The sequence below is a fragment of the Hippichthys cyanospilos genome, chromosome 14 (genome assembly GCF_059441005.1).
Source record: "Hippichthys cyanospilos isolate Australia breed blue-spotted pipefish chromosome 14, RoL_Hcya_1.0, whole genome shotgun sequence".
Taxonomy (NCBI): domain Eukaryota; kingdom Metazoa; phylum Chordata; class Actinopteri; order Syngnathiformes; family Syngnathidae; genus Hippichthys; species Hippichthys cyanospilos.
In genome coordinates this window covers 6,732,358-6,749,355 of record NC_142382.1, presented here as the reverse complement: position 1 = coordinate 6,749,355, position 16,998 = coordinate 6,732,358, and the positions used below count along the sequence as shown (strand labels likewise).

At 39.4% G+C, this 16,998-nt stretch overlaps 1 protein-coding gene across 3 annotated transcripts in view; it reads left to right on the top strand.

Annotated features, from left to right (window-relative positions):
- The first annotated feature begins 2,196 nt into the window (after positions 1-2,196).
- fermt2 (FERM domain containing kindlin 2) overlaps positions 2,197-16,998 on the top strand; it is a 39,666-nt gene continuing 24,864 nt past the window's right edge. For 2 of the 3 annotated variants that reach the window (XM_088432725.1, XM_088432724.1), the window contains exons 1-2: positions 2,198-2,382; positions 4,768-4,934. In XM_088432725.1, coding sequence (XP_088288851.1) covers positions 4,778-4,934 — 157 coding nt within the window. In that variant the 5' untranslated portion in view covers positions 2,198-2,382; positions 4,768-4,777. Of the gene's footprint in view, positions 2,383-4,767; positions 4,935-16,998 lie in introns of all 3 variants that reach the window. The other variant, XM_088432723.1, reaches the window with a different exon arrangement.

Genomic DNA, 16,998 nt, shown 5'->3' with positions numbered 1-16,998 from the left:
ATTTGGGTCGCTCTCCCTCTTTTTCAACCATTACCACGGTCATAACTCCTTTGTGTGTGTGTGTGTGTGTGTGTGTGTGTGTGTGTGTGTGTATACATACATACATATATATACTGTATATGTATATATATATATATATATATATATATATATATATATATATATATACTGTATATATATACTGTATATACTGTATATATATACTGTATATACTGTATATAGTATGTGTGTGTTTGTGTACAATAACGAAATAAAGTTAAAAAAAAAGTGTTTTAATGCGTTCTATAACGAACTCAAACAATAATACATTGTTGTTTTAATTAGATATTTGGACAATAAAAAGGCTAGACGAACAATAGATATTTGCATTAATTTAAACTTGTTTGTGTAATTTCTCATACCCCAATTATTATTTTTTCTATGTTTTGTGTTCTCTCTCCCATGATCGGCCTCTTTTGAAACTTAAGTTAAAGTTGACGGAAGCGTTCATTTGCAAAATGTTTGCCATTGTCTTTGAAACGTCATGCAAATGCGTAGGAAGTCTCGACTTTTTCAGGACAAAGGCTGCGTTTGTAGGCCACCGGGATGTATGAGATTCTTTCCGCCCCAAACACACTCGCTAACAACAAAGCGGTGTTGTAGGGCGGTCAATGGGCCTCCTTGTGACTTTGAACGCAGTCTGTGAAACATCTGCACCGGACCCCGAAGGAACTCATAAAACACGGTGACGCGCAACGGAACCTGCTGTTCCGCGCCGAGCCAGCAGAGGGCGGTCAAGTATCGTTAACGCGAGGGAACAATAGCTCCTATTGAGCCATCTGCTCGCAGGCTGCTTCCCCTGCTGTTTCCATTTATGGCTCCTCTGCTCTCACATGGCTTGGTGGTGAACCAAAAACAGCTAACGAAGTGGGACGATATCCATCCGCTTCTTAAAGTTTTTTTTTTTTTTTTTTTACGCAAACTAAAAACGCTCACTCAGCACTTTCGCTATGATCAACATTTATAAACAGCCCAGAAGACTTTTATTTAATTGAACTGAATCGAAGGAAAATATCCTTAAGCGTTTTTTATTGAAGGAAAGTTGAACTAAATTCAAGCTGAATTTTTATAAAATAAAGTTGCACTGTTAAATGTTCCATTGATTGTAAGATTGTTATTTTTCACTGTAAAAACACTTTTTATGGTACAAGAAAATCCGTATCATTAAAAAGTGAGGATTTTGCTAAATTCAGGCATTGATTCCTCTTCCTTCCTGCTTCCTTTTCTAAGTCTTTCCAAAATTCCAACTCTTGTTTACTATGTATCATCGATCCTTTGATCGTTTTGTTTTCCTTCAATCTTCAGTCATTTCCATTTTGTTTCTTTTCCATTCCTTGCAGCTTTTTTCCTTCCTACATCGTTTCCTTTTCCTTCCTTGCTTCCTTTGTCACCTTCTGTCCCTCTTTACAGCTTTTCCTTCATCATCCCTCCTTAGATTCACGCATCCTTCTACCCATCCTTATTTGTTTCCTCCTCCTCTTCCCTCCCTATGTTCCTTTTCTCCCAATCCTTCCTTTTTTCCTTCCTTCCTTCCATGTCACTCTCACTTCCTTTTTCATTCCTTCCATCTTTCTCATTCTCTTCCATCCAATCTAAAACTATTTTCCATGTCTCCTTTTCATTCTTCCTTTCCTCCATCCCTTGCATTGGTTTCCTTTCCATCCCTTGTTTTTTCCTTCCTACTTCATTTCATTTCCTCATTTCAACTCATCCTTCATTCATCTCCTTCCGTGAATCCTGTTTTTTCTTTCCCTACCCATGTCCAATTTCTCCTTTCCTTTCACCCTTCTTTCGTGTCACTCTTCCTTACTTTTCGTTTCCATTCATCTCTCTCATTCTCTTCAGTCCAATTTTAAACGATTTCTTTTAGTTCTTCCTCCCTTCATCCCTTGCATCCAATTTTCAACATTTCCTCCCTCTCTCCAGTCCTTTATTCTTGCCTGCGTCCTTGCTGTCCCCCTTTTCCACTTTTCATTTTTACCTAGGTTACTGGTTTTAAAAAAAAAAAAAGGTGTCTTCCTACTTTTCCACTAGGATTTTAAAATAAGTGTCAGTGAAGAGAGGAAAAGTGGGATTGGAGTAGTGACGTGATTTTATGCTGGAAAGAGGAGGAGGAAGAGGGGAGGGAGGGAGGAGGGACGGCTGGACTCCATTAAGACCAAGCCTGCTGGAAAAGTGCTTGGAATACGGCACTACTTCTTGGGGGATTCGTCGGGATTTTTTTCCTCTATTTCGGACCGTCTTCCCCTCCCCAAAACTCGTCCTGCATGTTTTAAAGAAGGAGCAGGCAGTTTTCTATCGTGTCGTCGAGCGTTTGGGTGTCTTTTTTTTTCCTTTGCCAAGGTGAGTGTTTTAACCAGTTTGTTTCAGCCGTACAATGTCGTTTTTTGATATCGTAGCTTTTAGCCGTTAGCATCCAACTTTCCCCACTCGCTCATGTCAGCCATTTCGCTGCTGTTTTAAATATTTGTTGTGCGCTTAAGAAGCAATATGACGCTTTACATAATGCGACATAATGATACGTGGAAGTGTGTGGTGCACAGTGCGAGACCGTTACTTTCCAACAGGTGAATCACTTCCGCAGGTAACAAGCTCCGGAATAGGGTTTCGGGGTGGTTCGGGCTGGTCCGGGGTCCCACCCCCCCTCAACCCGGCAGAGAGGCTCCTTTTTCGGCCACGTCTAGCCCGGCGTAGCCCCCCAACCCCCCTCTCCTTTCCTTTTCTGAGACTGAACCGGCTCACTCCGAAAAGTGACACAACGGCTCTTTTTATCCCCCCCCTCAAGTTATTTATCTACAGTTTTTGCAAAATGGTCTTTTAATCCGATATTTGTTCATTTGGTTGTAATGTTAAAGTCTTCGCTTTTCTGACAACCTAGCTTAGGAGCATTAGCATCTGCTAATTAAAACAAACATTAAGAATGAAAACGGAAGTCCCATCTGGTTAATTTGTTATTTAAATGTAGAAAAAAGCGTGTTTTGGCATCATTTAAGTATGTTGATGTGAATAAGTGGGAACATTTTAAATACCTCCCATATACTGGGGTGGGAATCTTTGACTGACTTATGATTCGATTCCTATTCCAATTCAGAAAGATTTGATTCATTTAATATTGATTTCTGCTTAAATATAGCTATGCAAAGAATCATTCTACTTCAGTCTGCTTTGCAAGACTATAACGAAGTGATACAAAGTGTCGTTTTTTGATTTTTTTTTTTTTTACATTTATTAAGTTTTTATTTGTAAGGGCCATACATTGCTCCACAAAAACAGCATGTGGACAACTGTTACTCTTTGAAGCTGACTATACATTTTATAGCTTTTATAGTATAAAATTAGATAAACATAAATAAACTGCACATGTTTTATATTTTAAAAAGTAGAACAAGCTACATTGTCATTTCACAGGAATATTGCAGTATCAAAATATATGGAAAAACTGTCGCCCAAATAAAAAATAGTATTTCTCAGTACATTTATGGTGAACAAGACATGAAAATGACATGAAAAACTTTTCCAAGTGAGCAGCTAAATTGAGAGAATGGGCAAAGCATGACACATGCGCAAGATTGTTAATATGTGTAACTTTGAGCATATCGGGAGCGTTATCAGTCACAATCAACAGATCCGTGACTGTCAAAGCCCCTGCGTTAGCAACGGAATGAAACGTCGTATTCACATTCGCGGCCATATGGCTTTCGTTAAGCACACGAGTTTGCAAAATATGAGAAGACTACGTTGCTTTCGATGTTAGCCACTGCTTGTTTCATTCAAGACAGGAAGCGGATTATTTCTTTTTATCGATAATATCGATTTTGGGACATTTTAGATTGATTTAAATCGTCGAAAATGAGCATCTGATCGCTACTATATACAGACTGCCACCCATTGAAATGATAAAGCAACATTCATTTAAAAAAACATGCATGGGGTTAATTATGACACATTTGCCTAATTCAAATGAACTGCAAATCTTTTCGAAACGCTTTAAATAGCCTGTCTGATATTATATATTAACATCATTATTGATGGGGATTTAAAAAATTGTCCCCTGTAACTCTTTTACGTTATTTTGTCCGACCCTTTGGTCTTTACATCAAAGGCATTTCACATCAAAGGAAAAGTATTGAAAAAGAAAACCAGGGAGCTGAAATTTCACCCAGATGGTGACAACATATCAAATTTCAACACAGCACGGCCACTTAGGAATGTTCCACCCCATGGTTAAAATACTTTGAGAATGATGACCAAAAGAATGACCAAAAATAGAATGAGAATGACCAAAAATAGTCAAAACACTGCACAAGGGTAAAAATTGTTTGCTATTGCCTATGGACCCGACAAATGGTGGCTTATGTCTAAATGAAACACCTCAAATCACTGCTACATGCATTGTTGACACCAAGAAGGTACAAGAAACTGAGGATTGTTTCCAAAAAGAATCAACCAAATGTGCGGGGAGTTTACTATTTGTTTTTGTGGGTGCAGGTCTCATGGCTGTGTCAAGGCACCCTTTGACCTCTGCATGACATCTGTTTGTTATGTTTGATCAGTCTTGCACTGTTGCATTCTTTTGCTACCACATGGAACCCTGTGCAAAAGTGGTGGAAATAGGCCTAAAATGGGCAAAAAAAATCAGATTTTCTTCAATCATTCTAGACAACAATTTTAATGTTTTTTTTTTTTTAAGATAGTGACTTTACTGTGGTTTGTCTACTTCTTTATTAGGGGGACAGGAATGGCGCTGGACGGGATCCGGATGCCTGATGGCTGCTATGCCGATGGGACGTGGGAGCTGAAGATGCACGTCACTGACCTCCACCGGGACGTGTCGTTGAGGGTCACAGGCGAAATCCACATAGGTGGCGTCATGCTCAAGCTGGTGGAGAAATTAGGTGAGCAAGTGTCAAAAAAGGTCCTTAGGGTTCATTCAAGGTCACCAACAGTTTTAAGTGTTAACATTTTTTTTTTTTCAATAGAAATTGTAAATACATCAGAGAGGGAAAAAAAACACCATTACTGTAATTTTCAGACAAGTCATAAGTGTTTTCTCATTATTTGAGCCCTGTGACTGTCAATTCACGGAACAACTATGAAATATAACTGAAAAGATATGAGTCAATGGCTATGCTCAAAAAGAGTGTTTAAAAGATAGTATTAAAAATATAATTTCTGTTAAAAATATATGTTAAAAATATATATTCCACAATCAAGCAAATAATAAAGTAGGCATTAAACAAAAAAATATAGACCAATAATGACTGTAATAATGAACCTGTTTTAAACGAATAGACTTACATTCTGAGCATATTATGGAGTGGAAGAAAGTGTATACATGTAAGGATGACAGTGCAAAATATGTATTTATCAGCTTTCCTGCGCTGTGCAGGATTTTTAAGGTGCATGTGTGCATGTGGTAAAGTAACTGGTGATGAGGCAGATTAGTGCGTGAGGGATTTGTTCAGAATCCGGATGTCCTGTATATATTAATTATGTTCTGTCTGTTTATATGTTCACTAAAATAATACATTTTCTATGAATATGTTGCTGCAGGCATGTTGAGTTTTTTGAAGATAGGATTTTCCCGTAAGCTAGCAATTAAAAAAAGTTTTAAAATAAAAAAGCTTTCGTATAGCATCTTTCTGCGTACATATCTGATATTACGACCTTTGGCTTTTAGTCCAGTGCGGCTTATTCATGACAAATATATATATATATATATATATATATAATATATATATATATATATATATATATTTTTTTTTTTTTTGCCCAATTTTTGCTGCTGCGGTTTGTTTACTGGTGTGACTTATCGTCCCAAAAATACGACAGATTGTATTTCAAAATCATTTGGTTCACATAGAAATACATAACATTAAGTAATATTCCTCAAAAGTCATTTACCCAAGCTATAAAGAGAGGATGTAATTGCGCAACAGCAGTCTTGTGTCCCAGCCACTTTAACAGTGCCATGTTTCACAAGGGCCACACAGAAAAGCTGTGATTTTTTTTTTTTTTTTTTTTTTTTTTGCGGCGTGTGACAGTGTATCGTGTGTGAAAGGCTGCCCGCCCGAATGCCCGACATTCCTGCAGGGCTGCAGCAGGCTTTTGTTCCCTGTCCAAGCTCCCACTTTTAGCTCTCCTGTCCTGGGTCACCTCATGATTTGAGGCCTTTGTTCACTGTGCTCGTCTTTATTTGCGCCATTGATTTGTCTTGTTGAGTTCGTTTGTTTTCCCCTCAGCATTTAGCCTGTGCTAACATCTGCGGCATTCTACATTATGTAACAAAAGCTCGCATGTGGACTGATAAATTGCTCTTTTTTTTCTGGTTCTTTTTATTTTCCTCCAATTTTCTCCAATTTGTTGCAGTACTCATTTTTTGTTGAATCACCTTATGGACAAAATAGGTCTTACGGCAAGAAGTAAGGTTGCCCTAGTTGATATGCTCCACAATCTCCACTTTACTCTCTGCCCTCAATCTTCCCTCAAATGAAATGCACAGAATAAATGCAGTTGACCTTAGTTGTATTGCACTACACATCCCCACTTCATTGCATTGCTCCCTTTTCTCTGCGCCTTAGTCTCTACTTGCATAGAATTAGTGTCCATGGTTGTTCTAGTTTTACAGTTTAGCTCAAAGTCTCTACGTTGGCGCATCACTCTCTTTCTCACTGGCCGTAATCTCCAATTGGATGCATTCACCTCCCTTTTCCTTTGCTATTGTTCTGTTTTTAGAGTTCACTCCACAATCACCAATTTGGGCATCTCTCCCCTTAATTACTGTCCCGTAATCTGCTGTTTGATTAAATCAGTTTCCATAGAAGTAAATACTGGCCAACACTGTAACATTATGATCCAGAGCCTCCACTTTGGGGCGGCATAACCTCGTATTCCCACCCATAATCTCTTCTCAGATAAACAAGAGTTTTTTTTTTTTCTAGATTGTATAGATGAATGTTCATTTTCCTCTTCTCTTGTTCCTATAAGTGTTGTGCTCCAATGCACATTACTAAGTTGTTCTTTTTTTATGCCCATAATCTCCTCTTGGATAAAAATGAGTCTTGAGAGCTACACGCAGTTGCATGGCGTTCTTCTGTATTGTTGTAATTTTGTACTCTGAAGGCTCTACTTTAATGCAGCACTTTTTTTCCCCTTATTCTCATCTTGAATAATAGTAGTCTCCTAATGCAGATAGGTAAATATCATACCTCTGTTACTGGTATACTCCATAGTTTCCACTTTGCAGCTCAACCCCCTTTTCGAGCTGCCCTCTATCTCAATTTCCCTGTGTTGAGATGTAATAAAAGAAATACTTTATTCTTCTTCATGTTCATTGTAACATGCTCTTGAGTTTCCACTTTGCTGCAACACTCCATTTTTCTTACTGCCCTTAATCTCCTCTCGGATAATAGTTGCCTCCCCATTCAGAGAAGGCAAATATCATTCATTGCATGTTTATTTTTAAACTTAATCGCTTGATGCTCCGTCCATGTTGTGAACATTCACATAGACATGTCGTACATGTTGACCACATCCACGCGCCCATGTGTCGACAATAGCAGCTGTCCCTGCGTATAAAATGCATTTCTCGTCAGTACTCGCGCACATGTTAGCACATGTTAGCACACGTGAGCGCGGCCACGCCATTGGACGCACTCTCTCTCGCTCGCTCGCCTGCTTCCATCAGTCAAGTCTTTCTCTCGGCTCATCGCGCTCTCTTGCACCATCGAAGGCTCAGATGGCCTTCGATAATGGATTAAATAGACAAATGCCAAAAAGGCACTCAGCTATTGATCACCGCTGTACTCTCATCCCCCACGGTAACGCTTATTTAAAGCAACCCTCTCTGATAATGCTCTCGTCCTTCTGTCAGTTCACTTGTTCTCTGACAAAGTGCTGCTTGTGCCTGTAAAAGAGAATACAAATATCGCACAACAAACAACACGCTGGGGGAGGGCGGGGGATTTTATTAGATTTACTGCCACTATCGTTAAAGGGCCAGGTTCAAGTGTCAAGACCAGGGTTACTGGCTTGTATCAAGTGCAGTTGACTGGCAAAAAAACTGTGAAACAAGTACGTAACGTCTACCCTACCCTGATTTTTGATACAAAAAAATGACAAATCATTTTAAAAAATCCAACTGGGTGTCTTCAAATGTGTATGAGTTCAGCAGATCTGTTTGAGAGGGAAATGGAGAAAAAAAGTAATTAGAGATTGTGGTTGCACAAGTGTGCACACCCTCTTCTGATTTAGGGATGTAGCTATGTTGAGTGATGACATTCAGACTCAAATTGAATGGGTGATGTCTCCTTTGAAAGTTCCTCAGATGAACTCGAAATGAAAGACTGGGCTGTTGGGATGTTTTTCCTCCCTTTTTGTAGTCAGATTACACAACTTGAAATGTAATTTTTGTAATACAAAAAAAAAAAAATCAATTGATCAAAGGTGTATGAAATCTGTCTTGTACGTTAAAAGGCTGCAAGTATCGATTTTAATAATTAATTAATCTGTTGGTTATTTTGTCAGTTTGTCAGAATTTAATCTCCAAACATATACAAAAAATAGGACTTTTTTGACACTGATATTGCAAGAACATATTTTGTTTTAAGATGTAGTGGTTGGTTTGGTGTATAACTTATTAGAAAATTGGCAAAGGTTAGTGCCCGATTGTCTGATTAATCTTTAATCTGTTTTATTTTGGTACCAAAAATCAGGATCGGGCTAAAAAAGAAAAAAAAAATCCCTATTTTTTGGACCTGAGTAAAAACAGTTGATTTCAAATGTCTTATTTTGAATAAACACAAATTTAGGTCTGCTTTCATACAAGACTAAAGAAATCTGAAAATATTTCCAGTCGAGAGCATTCGGGTAATTTGGAGTCTCCAATTGATTACCGAAAATAATTATCGATTTAATCGTGGCACCTCCAATACTTCCAGTACGCCTCTTGTATCAGCTGTGTACAGTAAAATAACAGCATTGCAGCTGAGTGTAGGGTGGGGGTTGACGATGGGGCGGGTGACGCATGAAGTCACAATGGGGAGGGGTCGGAAAGGGGACCTCGTCAGCCACACTACTACTAGAATTCCATAAAAGTCTTGGATGCAGCAGGAAATGACTTCTAGGGTCTGGCATGTTGCTTCCCGTGTCGCTGCCGTCACTTCTACATTCCCTGCTCAGTTCCTCTATAGACCCCCAACCCCACTACAAGTTTTTTTCGACTTTTACAGTATGTTGTCTTGTGTGAATGGACAAATAAATGGAATCCGGGCTATTAAACTTATATCCCCAGATAGTGCTGGTCAGAATTTCAAAGTCAACCATCAAGTACAAGATAGTGATGACCATGTATGGCAATGAATAAAAAAAAATATAGACAAACTCATAGCACGTTAGAGTGCGGTGTTTGCTGCTCTGTTATTCCATAAATAGATGTTGAGCAAACATCAAATGTTTTAGTGTGACCGATCCTTCTCGTAGTTGGGGGAGCCTTGAAAATCAGCTGAGCGGTCAACCACAGAGAGCTTTCTTCACACATCATGGGCTGCTTTCAAACATATAGATTAGTCATCCATATTCTCCTCTGTTTCTTTTCAAACACAAGTATGAAAAGAATGCCGCGTGCGCTTCAAAGTGTCAGCAACCTAAAAAGAGCAAGCGGCTCCTGAATCAGAACCCGACTGCCCAAAAAGGCAACGTTGCAAGCCGCGGGTTGGCTGCTTGTTTATTTTGCTCATTCACACATCTCTTCATCTTGTGGAGTCACTTACAAGGAGACTTTTTTTCAAATGATATCTCGTGCTTGGAACTTGCTCAATTTTTCTTTTTCCTTTTCCAACAATTGGAGTGCAGATTTTGCAAGGAAACAGATGCGATATTGCACAGGATGTCAAACTTCCTCTGGGCTTTTTATACACACCTTCTTTTCACCTTCTGCAGATGATGTCCTGTTACTTTTTAATGCTAGTCTTTTACATTTTAACCGTTCTTGTCGAACCATAACCGAGTGTGACACCATTGTAACAAAAAGTGTGGAGTCCAGTCGTCGGACCTTGCAAGGCTTTTATTAATCGAAAAACGGCTCGGTGATCCCCCTGCTCTCTAATCTCCCTGACAGGAAGTAGTTAGCCTAAATAGCGGTCCTGCCCAGGCCAGCGCTTTCCTGTTTCACTTGCAAGATGCTGCAGGGCAGTGATTGTGCTCTTCTCTGCTCATATGCTGACTATGGACAACTTCCAGCACACAATAAATCTACTAAGGGTGCAGCAAAATATCGATACCGTGATGTATTGTTCGGCTTTCGCTTACGATACAGTATCATCTCAGCACTTTGACAAATTAAACCTGTTCATTTAATGTAAATCTTAGCAACGACCAATGAAAACACCATGCAAACTGTATAGGATATTGTGAGGTATTGTAGTTTTAGTATTAAGCCACTATCCCACTGAAGAGCGAACGTTGGCAAGTGTCAACAAAGGTAGTGGCTTTTGAGATCACCAGGGTGCATTCAAGGTCGCCAACGTTCACCATATTGTCACCAGAGGTCACAAAAATGTCGGCAGACGTTTGCCCGTACTGCTGCCGTTGCGCGGGAATTTTGAGCGTTTAATGAAATTAATGACAATTTTCCATTCTTCTTTTTTGTCTGTTTCTAGTTTGTGATTGTAAATCTATTCCAAAAGCGCCGCCAACACAATTATTGTATTATGAAATCCGCCCAGGTATGAAACTGATATAACAATACTTGGTATTGGGTTAGGCTTCACACAATAGGCGTATTTTGTAGTGTCATTGGCGGCCAAGTATCGCATTATCCAAGAATTTTCATTAGTTATTCTTTAGTTGTATCAATTAAGTGAATGATTGATCAAATACAGTTTTTTCTTTATTGTCACATTGTCATTACTGGCAAAGTATTGTGATATAGTATCATCCGAATCCTAAAATTAACACTCCCAATCCACCACTTTCATAAAATCTTTCTCTCAATTCCCTTTTCCTTGAGGGGTTTCTGTTACACAAGTAATCCACCGCGAGGACATTTTAGAACCTTTGGCATTGTCATTGCAACACTGCACACCTGCTCTCAATGCAGTAAACGGATACGATGCTTTTTTGTTCAGGTTCTACAGTCATTTTACAATGAAGACCCAAACGGATCTTGTTTTCCCACCATAATGGCTGAACCTTTTACCTGACTCAGATTTTTGTTTGTGGCAAAGTATGCATTCAGTAAATAGTTTCATTTAAAAAATGAAATGATTTTTGGAGTGTCCCTGTTTGTAACTCTTAAACCTAAGCACTAAGCTACCTCTATACTTTCATAGCATCCATGTTAACCTTAAATACTTTAGTCATGGTCCTCCCTGGGGTGGAGGGGTGGGGGAGCATCTTGCATATTGCATATCTGCTCCATTGATCTGAGTCCCTCTCTTAGCTTTCTTGGTAATGTTATTATTCCGCAAGGTCCCTAATTGTATCATGCTGCATCAGAGTGATTTGAAACACTCGAGCGTACTACAGTACTGTTTTGCTCCTGTTTGGATGATGACACAAATGGACACAAACTACCTGTCTCTAAGGTTTACACTAATAGTCATCTAACCTCTAATGCATCAATTCTAGCATGCACTGCCAGCTTGTATCCTGCCTGCTCCGCTTAAAATTTTCCATGCACGAAGAGGACAAGTATTTAAAAAAAACTAAATAAGCTTCAGTTAGTACATATACTGTAGCTACTGTTGTTTGTGGAATCTAGGCAATCATGACCTTCTGTTTTCATTGACTTAAGTAATATGTTTATGTTGAATTTTTGCAGTAAAATTGATTAGTCAGATGAACCAGTTTTGCCACTTTTGTCACGAGTGTAGTCTTTTGTATCACTTCAATCGGCCTCACTAATCTTGTGTTTGTATGTGCTGGACATATGTTGTCATCACCTCCTTTATCTCTTGCATTCATGTTAGCTATCTGGTGTTGATGGTATCACGCATGACTGTGAAATGGAGGCCTATTGTGAAGACCATTTGTTACGTTGTAAATGTTAACCATTACCAACATCGCCTTTCTACAAACTAGCTATTTGATTTTAGGCAAACCAACCCGCAGTTGTATCTATGTTGTGTATTGAAACAAAGCTGCCGTCTAGTGCCGTCAAACCGGAGTCACCGTAAATGAACCTCCCCCATTTTTGTCATGGTTTTATCAGTTGAAAATGCTGAACTTTGCCATAATGCCCTTCCAAACCTCCTCTGCCATAACCAGCGCACCTTTGGGAAAACATCACAGACTGTAAAAGATTACTCTGTGTATGTGTGTGTGTGTGTGTGTGTGTTTGCGCGCATGCGTGCAAACACTGACTGGCAACATGTCAGCTCTTATCTGTTGATGTCACGAGTCTTGTGTTTTGCATGCCGACTCAGCTGACTCTCACTGCTACTTATTTTGCTTTGTTGAACCATCCCAGGCATTTGTTCAAAATGATATTTGTATTATGCTATTATATGGTGGAAATTGCCCAATTCTATCATTATTAGTGCTGTCACTATCGAATCTTTCAAAAGTTGATCATTCCATCGGGTAAAAGACTCGCCTGACCCCTTTTTTTTTTTTTTTTTTTTTTAAATAATAGTAGAATAGAATTAAGTGCTTTTGAGCACACAACACAAATACCAAAAGTCCTTCGGCCAATTGGCGATGCACTGAGAGAATGGGGTCGAATGCAAAGACAATCTTTTTTTTTTTTTCTCCGTACTGTTATGGTATAACTTTTCCTCTTCGCAATTATTGAACATTACGTCTTTTTTAAAATTGTTAATGATCCCAAACTGGTGATTGGGGGGGCGCTTCTCCCTTGCCACCATTGCAACACTGCATATACTGATACTGTATCTGTAAAAAAAAAAAAAAAAAAAAAAAAGTCAGTGTGGAAAATAAGTCAAACATTGTTCAAATAGAGCTTCGAGGCTGTTATTTTTAGTCAACCTGTTTTTACAATCGACTTACCCGAAATAGTTGAACCCCCCCCAACCAGCCCTAATAAGAAGTGTGTGATGACACGTATGAAGTCCTACTGCATAATTGCGAGTCTGCTTTCTTTTCGATATTTGACACCCCCGTTAGAAGAATAACCAAAACTTGCACACACAATGTAATTTGCTTGGCATTTGCCATCAAATTGATGTGTTTGTTGAAGCTTATGATCAAATACCCCCCCCCCCCCCCCCCGAAGAAAATATGGAAAATGAGTAATTCTTGTTCTAGCCTGCTTAGCCACTTATTACAATCACTCTCCTTATTGATCCACCTCCATTTTTCATGTCCTTTTAATTTGTTTCCTCCATCCATCTCCCTTGTGCCCTCCTCGAGGCCTCCATTAGCATCAGTGCTAACTTAAACATATACAGTATTTCGTGCATTATCCTTATGAACAAACTGCTGTGTTTCTTTACTGGTTTCATACCCCTGATTTTTCTTAGTTAACACCGTTGCTCACTGCAGTAGCAAGAAAAGCGGCCCTGGTTGGAGGGTGATGAATAAAAAGGAATCACTTGAACATAATTTATGGATTAATTTACCTCGTTAAACACACACACGTCTGATGCATTTAATGGACGGATAAGAACGCAGCACACACATTTAATCTGGGTCCTCAACTTCCCTGTCTGTAGAGGTCATAAAACAGCGCATCTCCGTTTTGCTTCCACTCCCCTTGTCTTTCAAGACACAAACCCATCACTCCAATGAGGGGCTCGCCGGTCCACGTTTAATGCAGCCAATTACTTAGCCCCCTCAGCCAACCCCCTCCCGGGGAGGGCTGCCGCATTACGTCAGGTTTGGCAAGGCTGTATTTTTAGATGGAATATGCCATTGGTCCTCCCTGTTCACTGCGCGTGGATTAAGTTACCGCCTTGTTGCAAAAAGAATCTGTGCAACGTCCTCCCCCCAAGCGCCACATCACGTCAAACCCAGGAAGGTTTTTGTATTGTCGGGAGTCAGGTTAGGGACGGAACTCAAACCGTTTTTCTATAAAAACCTACAAAATAATCGCCCCTTAGCCAAGCGAAGCTTTCACACTGCGACAGCATCACATAATCGGTAGGGAACTATTTGTCGATTAGAGAGAGACAACATTGGAGGTGTCCTGCCTGTGTCATGGGCCACGGCTCTCATACTGCCTTGGCTGACTTCTTCCCTGCTATTCTGTATACAGTAAACGACACAGACAAAAAGAGCACTTACACAGGCAGTGTGGAAGAGGCTTAATATGCATTCATGGCTCCATACAGTCCGCCTGGTGGTTTAGGTAGGCTGATTATATGAGTGCTTACATTTCTTGATTTGTATAGAATTTGGTCTGCGGTTGACGAGTGAATGGAGAAGTGCTAGCGTTGCAGTCAGGCACCAGAAATTACATGCTGGACAAAGAAAAAAAATCTTACGAAAACACATTTGTCTATTTTCAGTTTTTCTCATAATCTCTAGTCTGATTAGTCTACTTTGCCTTTTTTATGATGTAGTGCTGAGACAGCTCTTATAAATAAAGCCCAACGGATGTATTGGCCTACTGGATTGGCTGGTTATGATCCTCAAACATCGACCAAAAAAAATCGGTCAACAACAAATTGTTGGTGCGCCCTATACACATAGAAAACACAAGAATTTTAACCCTAAAATTCAGAGTGTCCTATATTTGGGGAATTACTGTAATTTTGAACATCATTGATTGACAAATCCAATAATTATGAAATTGAGGTTTTGCGCAAAGTGACATAATGCTCGGTGGGTAGTTTATAGATTTTCAATAGTTAATCCATCTTGTCCTGGGCTTTTATTTGCTAATAGCACAAGCTATGAATTTTAAAATATTTAAAATACACTAGTGTTGTATCAAAATTTTGCTCATGAATTATTTATTTTTAATAATAAATGTTTCTTGGGTGGATAACATTGATTAAAATTATAATGTCCAGAATGACAAAAAAAAAAAAAAAAAGATTTTATTTTTTGACCGTATTGCCCAGTTTAATGAAGTAAGTTTTCCAGTCTTTTTAGATCTTTTATTATAGTTTGTCTAACCTACCTCCAGAACTGGACAAGATCTGTCCTGTTTTTGCTGTAAAGATAACTTTTGAGTAATTTCACTGGATTTCAGTGTGAAAAGAGACTTGGAGACAAATGACAGCTAGACCTCAAGCCTCTCTTAATGCACACAACGTCCCCCTCAAAGAAAGCTATGGAATGTTTTCAATCCGCTCCCAAGTGTTTGCAGCGTAAACGGCGTGGAAGCAACTGCTTCACAAACAACACCCTTTCACATCAATCCCTTACTTGGGCCTCGCAATAATGACATCTGCAATGAGAGGCTTGTGGGCACTCTTGTTGAACTTTCTTTGCAGTCCTAATCACCTTCATAATCTCTTCCTCGACCTGGTTTGCCGGGCCTGGCATCACAGCGGTCGTGTTTCCTGATTCTAAGCATCCAGTTTGTTGCTTTACCCCCCTAATCCCTTTCATTCAGCCTTTTTTTTTAGATAGGATCTGCAGGGGGGCGTCAACAGTTCATATGGATGCCCTCTTCAAGGGTTTGGGTTTCCATGGCTTCCAGTCACTTTCAAGATCAGCGTAATATTTCCCTTTTTAGAAAGGACAGAGGCTATGAGTCAGTCATTTCTATTTATGATGGAAAATAGGCGCTTACCACTTCATCCTTATGCTGCAGTCATGCTAATGTGACGCACGGTGCCATGTTAATGTGTTGAGCCTTGAATGACAATGAGCAACTCTGGTCTGGTTCTCTTTGGGCTGAAGCTCCAAGCAACTCTGCATAAATAGTTGATTGGTTGTTGTTTTTTTTTTGTTTTTTTTAAGCCATCGCTGATAAATGGCATGTTTAGGATTATGTCCAATTATTTGGGTCCCCCAATACTGACACACTAGTTTATGAACCCTTGTATATTAATCCCATTTTTGGGTTTTAAATTTCTGTCCATTCTAGGGACCTTATCCTGTTGCAAAAGCCAACTGCTCTCGTAATGGAGATTATTGATGCTTTCCAAAATACCAATCAAAATGGCTTAGAAATAAGTTTACAAACTGGAATCCTTAAAAAAATTTCTATGGGAAACTGTGATCTCACCACTCAATTTATTTCAGTAATGATGACTCAGTAAGCCTTCATTTTTCCAATAATTAGGATTATGGTTGGTGTCTGTAAACAATCATTGCCTCAAACAGTCATTTTGATATTCATGTTGTGTCCAGTGTTTTATTCGTCAATTACCACACACTGTTCATAGCCTTTAAAGACAGTGAGACACATGCGCTGTCACGAAATAGTACGTCATCTAAACTGATATGATGATGATTTAATAAACGGACGTCTGCATTTGAACAGTGACTCAGGAGGCAAAGGGAAAGACCCGCGGGGAGACTGCAAGAAGCTGGACAGTGTCTAAAGAGTATGTGGGCGTAGGAAATAAGACACCACTTGAATAATGCTGGAGTAATGACATCACTGCTTCAAGGGAAATCTGAAATGATAATTACCAAAGTATTGTTTCGCGTGGGTTTCTAAAAGAGGGTGTTAAATCAGTTCTTTGTGCAATCGTGGAGAGTTGACGTCTAAAATGGAACCTCAACAGCTGCTTTAAATTTCCTCCAATCTCGGGGTCTTCACCTTCCATGCATTTTAAATAATCAGAGTAGGGCTATGTCGTCATTCTACCGAGTGGCTGCCGAGCAACAGCCTGGAAGCAATGCTGGGTTTTGGGTGTCTTGTCTCTGCTTTTCAGCGATCACAGCGCAACGTTATAACAAAGGAATGAATAAGATATCCCCTTCAGGTTGCTTTCACACAGTGCTTTATATTTTGACTGAACAACCAGTCTCTGGAAGACCCCTGCATATGATCTTCTACCCAGAAGGGATATTTTAGACATTTTTAAGACCATTGCC